Source organism: Molossus molossus, unplaced genomic scaffold (genome assembly GCF_014108415.1).
Source record: "Molossus molossus isolate mMolMol1 unplaced genomic scaffold, mMolMol1.p scaffold_m16_p_3, whole genome shotgun sequence".
NCBI lineage: Eukaryota > Metazoa > Chordata > Mammalia > Chiroptera > Molossidae > Molossus > Molossus molossus.
Window position 1 is genome coordinate 186,126 of NW_023425366.1, and position 7,900 is coordinate 194,025.

At 50.4% G+C, this 7,900-nt stretch overlaps 1 protein-coding gene across 1 annotated transcript; it reads right to left on the minus strand.

The window, feature by feature from the left end:
* Positions 1-687: 687 nt before the first annotated feature.
* On the minus strand, positions 688-1,958 carry GAPT (GRB2 binding adaptor protein, transmembrane). The gene has a single exon (XM_036280455.1). It carries the CDS (start codon positions 1,696-1,698, stop codon positions 1,117-1,119), a length of 582 nt encoding a protein of 193 aa, XP_036136348.1. The 5' UTR covers positions 1,699-1,958; the 3' UTR covers positions 688-1,116.
* Positions 1,959-7,900: the final 5,942 nt, after the last annotated feature.

The window sequence follows — 7,900 nt, forward strand, 5'->3', positions numbered from 1 at the left end:
GTGGGTTTGAGCTGAGACACCATGGCTTAGTCATCAGGTGCCTACTGTGTGTCTGTTTATTCTCTTTTCCCTCCTGCCCATGCCTGTCTTGCTCCTGGACCCCTCTGCATGCCCAGCAGTGTAGGAAGGTACGCAGCACACATTCCTTGGATGGATAAATTTATTAGATAAAAACACTCAGCAAAATGTACACTTCGATTCTTGTCAAGTGGACAGTAAGGAGTATCTCGGTGACGTCCAGGCATTGGGGCTGAGTGAGGACCAGCACCTCCTGATGACTTAGCAGGGAAGCTAAGACATTCTCATATGACATATTCACCTATGAAAATGCCACCGCAAACATCCACACGTTTACAGGCTCGAAGAACGGGGCAGGCAGCAGTCTCCGGCGCTCAGGAGAGGAGAGCCCTGCAGAGGGAGCTGCGGCCAGAGGCAGGGCCCCCGGGGACAGCCGGCCGAGCGGCCTGAGGCCTGTTTTGAGATGATTCTGATGGAAGCACAGAAGCAGACGTCTTGGGAAAAGTAACTGGAAACTAACTGGAAAATCATGCATTCTGCCGTTAGAATGATGAGTGCAAAGTTTTTTGAAAATAAGTTGTTTTTTTTTTCCTTCTCACCCAAGGATATTTTTCCATTTCTCTTCAGACAGAGGGGAAAGGAAGGAGGGAGGGGAAAGAGAGAGAAACACTGATGTGAGAGAACAGTTAACCGCTGAGCCAAACCGGCCACGGCTGAAAGTAAGCCCTTGGGCAAAGCAGTGATGAGGCCGATGACAGTGTTTTCTGAAGAGACATCTGGCAACATCGTGGGGAACTGTGGAGTGTGTAGAAACCAGGGCCGGAAAGACCATGCGGGGACAGGACAATCAACCTCAGCAGACAAAGACGCGGAGAGAGGAATAGAAGACAGAGTAACAGGTACCATGAGGGGGGAGACTCCATACATCACCCCACAGAATCAGCCCAGGCCGGGCGGTGGGGAGGGCGTGTGACGTGACACACACAGCGAAGATTCAGCAGAGACACCCCTGAGTTTCCTCGGAAGGACCCGACTGATAATGAGGTCAGCACAGGGCGTCCCAGTGAAAACCCTCCTGTAAGGAACCAGGAGGTGAAGCTAGTACAAGTCGGGAAGAATGTATATATCTTCCTCTTCAGGAGGACGCGGCTTCCGGAAGTTGCAGTACTCAGAGGAGGGCTCGTTCCCGTAGATGTGGTCCTCGAAGCCGGGCTGCCGCGTGTTCTCGTACAGCCCCCTGTCGGCGTCCTTGGCTCGGGGAGGACCTGCCTCCAGGTTCTCGTAGCTGTTGGGCGGGTCTGTCTCCCTGGCAGCAGCTTCGTGGTCATGGGTTTGAACTAAGACCTTCGGCCTTGAGGGGGTGACGTGGGGACCCACGGAGGCTGACTTAGCGTAGTCCCTCTTGTTGTTGCTTCTCCTCTTCAGAAACCTTGGGAAGGCGAATTGTGGGGCGTTCCGGGGCCTCCAGTGCCAGACACAGCCAATTCCGCAGATCAGCAGCAGCAGCAGCAGCAGGGAGACCCCGACAGACACGGCCACGGAGCCACTGCCACAGCTGTTCCACATGTCGGCACAGACGGTGCTGTTGGGTGGGGCGGAGCCGTTCCAGAACTCACAGGTGCAGACCAGCCTGCTCACGTGTCGGGTGTTGTTCAGGATCTGGGAAGCTCTTTCAGGCATTTCTCTTTCAAATCGGAAAGAACATTGTTTGGCAGAGTCCTGAGGCAGTCAGAGGAGAGGCTGGTCAAACGCAGTGGGGCGGGTGGCTTTCATTGAAGCTGATGTTTTCACTCCATTGCCATTAATATACACTTGTGCCATGTCGGGGGCATCTCATCCACTCTACCTCTTCCGTTGAATCGTAAAATGAAGCAGAAACGAATGGAGGATGATAGCAGAACAGAAAATTCAAGAAAAGGAAGGTTGAGTGATCTGCCATCCAGAAACCTGCTATAAATTAAAAACACATTAACTGCATGCTTATCAGACTCGCACAGTAAACATCTGCTGTCCCAGCAGCAGGCCACGTGCCTCTGCACCCAGCACACCACCAGCTGTCGTGAGGACAGAGAGGGGTTGAAGAGAACCTGTCCCTGCCCAAGTCTGAGTGGTTTTATCACTTAGATTTCACCGTGGTTTGGCTATAAGGCTGATTGTTTTCACGTGAAGGACAGAGTGCCGGCGAACCACCACCTCTGTCACCGCCCTGCTCTGCGGGCCCCGGGGCACCGGCCGCATTGTCCCTTAGCCACTCCCTCTGCTGCTCGCCCACCCTCAGGAGGCCTGCTCTGTCCCAGCACCATCGCCCAAATCACTGGGAACTGTGTCTCTCCCACCTGGTTAAACGGTGGGCGGGGACCAGGTCTGTTCATCTTTATATCCCTAGAGAACAGCAAAACACCTAGCTCAGAAAAGGTGATTGATATTTATGGAATGAATGATTAAATAAACAAATGACTCCAAATCTTAGCATTGGATGGCTTAAGCTTTCAGTTTAAAAATCAAGATATGGCCCTGGCTCAGTTGGTTGGGCCCTGGCTCAGTTGGTTGGGCACTGTCCCCTAGACTGAAAGGTTGCTGGTCCGATTCCCCATCAGGGCACAGGCCTGGATTGCGGGCTGATCGCGCGTGCAGGAGGCAGCCGATCCGTGTTTCTCCCTCACATCGATGTTTCTAGCTCTCTCTCCCTCTCACTTCCTCTCTCTGTAAAAATCAATAAAAAAGCTTAAAAAAAACACAACTCTCATGATATGTCTTCGTAAGCATTAAGACTTAAGGGTAGCCCTGGCCGGTTTGGCTCAGCGGTTAGAGCATCGGCCTGCGGTCCGAAGAGACCCGGGTTCGGTTCCCGCTAAGGGCACGTACCTCGGTTGTAGTTTGTCCCCGGCCCTGGTTGGTTGTGCGGGTAGCGACCACTCGATGTGTCCCTTTCACGTCGATGTTTCTCTCTCTCTCTCTTCCTCTCTCTCCCTCCCGCTCTATCTGAACAAAAAATGGAAAAAAATGTCCTCGGGTGAGGATGATAAAAAAAAAAAAAAAAAAAAAAAAAGACTTAAGGGTATACTCAAAAGAAGAGAAGAACCCTGTGACATAAAAGAAAACATCTTTGAAAGACTTTATTCTCAAAACTTCTAGCCAACAACTGCCATTCAGTTAAGAGAATTTTAGTGTTTTCTTCAGTGTTTTAAAATGACAAACAGAAGTGTTCACTAGACTGATGTTCAATTTCTATTTTATCAACAAAATATTACTGTGTTTTCCGCCTTCATACAGAAATAGCTACATCCAGTAGTTATTTTGTTAGTTTTATTGATACGATTGACATATAACATTGTATAAGTTTAAGATGTGCAGCATGACCTGACATATGTATATATTGTAAAATGATTGCTACATCAGGTTTCACCGGTCATCACCTCACATAGTTACCATTTTCTTTCTTGTGATGAGAAATTTTAAGATCTATTCTCTTAACAACTTTCAAATATACAATATTGTTAACAATATAGTCATCTAATATTGTTAATCATGCTTGTAAAATGATTATCATCATCTATTGAAGTCATTGTCAATAATATTTAGTTAAGAGTTTATTTTGGGTCACCTTCTAAACACCTTTCCATGGATCATTATCTCATATAACCCTACAGCCACTGCATGAACCAGACACTATTCTAATCCCCAATTTACAGACGAGAGAAAAGACTAAATAGGTTAAGTAACTTCTTCCACAACTAGGAAGATACTGAATCAAGGTTCAAGTAAAACGTTCCTCTAAATACTCTTCTTACCCAAATTTCTGTAAAGGGTTGTCAAGCATATCTGTCCCTTAATTTGAATGGCTTGATTAGCTCTGGGACTCTTGAGGGCTGGGGAATCTTATCTAATTTATATTTATATTACCAGTACTAGATGCCACAGAGTTGGGCCCCGCTTTGCGTGAGTGGGGTAGCTAATTTGTCCAAATTTGTTTATGGTTAGAACATATCAACATGCAAAACTTCAAGGTGGCATTTCAAGTGAAATACAAAATTGAATATGAGATGCAGTCAGTTTATGAAATTTACCTGATACAACCATAGGGACAGATAACCAGATCTATACATGTTTTAATCTCCAACACTTCTGTTGGGTTCCCTCCTCGCTGACCCAGACGCAATGCTTGTGTTCCAGGACAGAGGTTTGGAAATAACTCTGACACTATGATGTACCCCCTGTCTGAAAGAGATGAGAACTGATCATATTTGTTACATTTCACAGTGTAAATACTTATTTGCTAGCATATTTGAACTGAATTTCAAACACTGATTGAAATGTATCAGCCTTTTTTTTTTAATCCTCTTCCGAGGACATTTTTCCATTTTTTGTTCAGATAGAGTGGAAGGGAGAGAGAGGAAGAGAGAGAGAAACATCGACGTGAAAGGGACACATCGAGTGGCTGCCACCCGCACGACCCAACCAGGGCCGGGGACAAACTGCAACCGAGGTACGTGCCCTTAGCGGGAACCGAACCCGGGTCTCTCTAGACTGCAGGCCGACGCTCTAACCACTGAGCAAACCAGCTGGGGCAGATCATTCTTTTAAAAGGTGCCAGGCCTTTGATGGGAAGGCCGGCTCTGTTCCTGAGGTGTGGAAATAAGTCCCTTTCTCCGTGTCTGAGAGAAGAGTTTATTTACCACTGATACTGCTCTATGTGGAGGAGACAGTCCAGTTCACCCCAAGTATTTAAACTGCTTGTCAGAGAGTGTTCACTCAGATAAAGGGAAGAAGACTTTTTGCAGTAACGTAAATGCACCCTTTCCTTTCTTCAAAATAACTTAGGAAAAACCCTGCAAAACCTGAGCAAAGACCTCGCGGAAGGAAAAGCATGTTGAACAAAAGCCTTTGCAACAGAGTTTAACACCTGACTGAGTTCCCTTCTTCCATGTGGGAGAAGACCTTTTGGTTCTGTTTTGGAAAATCATTCCAACAGGTCACCCAGTAGTTATTCACTTGTCTTAAAATCACAAATTGTTTCAACGTCAGAGCCTGAGCTTCTGTTTGGAAGCAGGGCGACAGCGGAGCAGACCTGCGCCCCGATCCCACACCGGCAGACAGCCACCCTCGGTCTGCACACTGTCTTCCCCCATCACCACCCCAGGCCGCCAAAAATACCGTGCAGGACAAGACAAAAAGTCACTGATTATTGAAAGTGATCTTGTTTCTTAGATTTTTGCTGGCACCTGAGCAGGTCCCCACTTACCTCCAGTGGTGTGCCCCGCGCTGTGTCCTCCGGGGACGCTCTCATCTGCTTTGGTGGGTGCGGGTTCCTCTTTCCACTCTGGTCAGCTGCTTCCTCCTCACCTCCAGCTTCAGAGGACTTCAAACTTGCAGAGTTTCCTGGCTCTGGAGGAAGTCCTTACCAGATGCATGAGTGTTTGGACACGGAAGCCCAGCCCTCAGTCTTCATCAGCAAACAGTTCTCCTACCTCACCAGAAAACGACGCCTAGAGCCCCCACCTCACCAGAAAACGACGCCTAGAGCCCCCACCTCACCAGAAAACGACGCCTAGAGCCCCCACCTCACCAGAAAACGACGCCTAGAGCCCCCACCTCACCAGAAAACGATGCCTAGAGCCCCCACCTCACCAGAAAACGACGCCTAGAGCCCCCACCTCACCAGAAAATGAAGCATAGACTCCACGGTCTCCTACTGGAGCAGTATTTGCAGCCCTCATTCTGCAAAGTATTTCACATGCACTGCAATTAACAACAACAACAAAAGATGTTTAAATGCAGTAACGCAGAGGTCTTGGTTATTTTTGTGTCTGCTCGCCTGTTTGCGAGAACAGTTCTCATCGTGAACACTGTGCCCCAAGGCCCTGGTGTACCTGTGCTGGTCGCCGAGGCCCTGACACTGTCAGGCTGCTTCAGAAAATGTCAGTATTCTCTCACACTGTTGAGAAGAAGCTCCCAGAGTACATTCGGAGGCGCAGGACCTCGGGCCGCTCTGGGGCCTTCCCTCGGGAGCCGGGAGTGGCCGAGCGGCCGCAGGCTCAGCGTCGGCTGTGGAGGCCCTGGCGGCACACTGAGGGAGCCACGCCCGAAGGACAGCGCTCGGCCGGCTTAGTGATAGGAGGCAGCATTCTGAGCGCTGTCCGCTGACCCTCCCGTCCGGCCCGGGACCCGCCGGGACCTGCCCAGCTTTCAGGGACGGACACCGCGGTGACTGCGGCCTGGCGCCGGTGCCGGCCCCTGTGGCTCTCGAGGGCGGAGGACACGTCCCCACACGCACCTCGCTGAGCAGCACCCCGAGACCAGCTCTGTGGGGCACCAGGGTGGGCAGTGCTGGCTTCGGTGGAGGAGACGACATGCGGGACTTCTGCCTCTCGGACGCCGGTGCTTCTACCGCGGACGACAAGGTGGATGCGAGACCGAGTTACTGAAGTGCCCTTGGGCATCAGGAGGACAGTGCCGCTGGTCAGCAGACACTGGGCCAGGCATGTGCTCAGCGGCACCGGAAGCCTGGGGAGAGGCGGCGGAATCCACAGACCATTTCTTTTTTTTTTTTTTTTTTTATCCTCACCCGAGGACATTTTTCCATTTTTTGTTCAGGTAGAGTGGGAGGGAGAGAGAGGAACAGAGAGAGAGAGAGAGAAACATCGACGTGAAGGGACACATCGAGTGGCTGCCACCCGCACAACCGACCAGGGCCGGGGACAAACTGCAACCGAGGTACGTGCCTTTAGCGGGAACCGAACCCGGGTCTCTCAGGACCACAGGCCGACACTGTAACTGCTAAGCCAAACCGGCCAGGACTCCACAGACCATTTCAGACCCAGGGCCCGAGGGCTGAGAGACACAATGCACAGGCTGTGGGAGCAAAGGGCACCCACTCGGGGTGTTCTCAGAATAACACCGCTGGTCCCCGCGCAACTCCCGGCAGAGATCCCAGAGTACCTGCCGTCTTAGCCGCCCCTCCAGACAACCACACGCACACGCACACGCACACGCACACGCACACGCACACACACGCACGCACACAATAAATACAGTATCGACGTGAAACTACAATCTCTACAATCAGGACAGCTGCACGCATACCCAGGTTTTTCCCTTTAAAATTAGGAAAGTTACTTAGCCCTTCACACGTCGAATTTTCTGCAGGTAATAGGATGCAGGGATATTGTCTGTCCTCTCTGCAGACAGGAATAGGTGGGATCAGTTTCTGAGTTTACAGAAGAAATGCTATGTATCTTCAAAATAGAATGACTGTACCATCGTCTTGTGTGGATCGGGTGGTGAGTGTTGAATGCTCTCCCTTTGGCCTGGAAAGTCACATTTTTTCATCTCATTTCATTGACTTGTGATTTATTCTCAGCAGGTTATCTGGGTTCCGTCCCCCGTTTACTGTGTGGTGTTGGTACCACAGGGCCTCGGAGGCGACTTTTTGTTCTGCACTGATTTGGACTGGACACTTCATATCCACAGGACCTTCCTCGCCTATTCATTGACTAGCAACCTCTTTATTTAGTTGAGATTTAAATTCTGAGCAATTGCTTTTGTGTGGGTTAATATATTTATTTAACCGTTTCCCCCCGGATACTTGGACTGAGCAGCGTCGGCGGGTCGACATGGCCAACATCTGTGCGTGAGCGCGGAGTGCTTCCCTGGCTGTTCTGCAGGGAGCATCAGGGAGGTCGCGGTGCACACGAGCACCTGTCGCTGGGAAAGGGGACATACGTGTAGGTCAGCAGCAGATTCATCACTACTGATCGGTTGACCCAGGAAGCTTCCACGCCAGGAGTCGCGCTGCCTTCCCTCGAGGAGCTGGGAAAGCGTCAAGCGAGGGCTGGAGCCGCTGAGGGGAGGGGGCCGTGAATGAGAAGAGGCCACAGCGAAA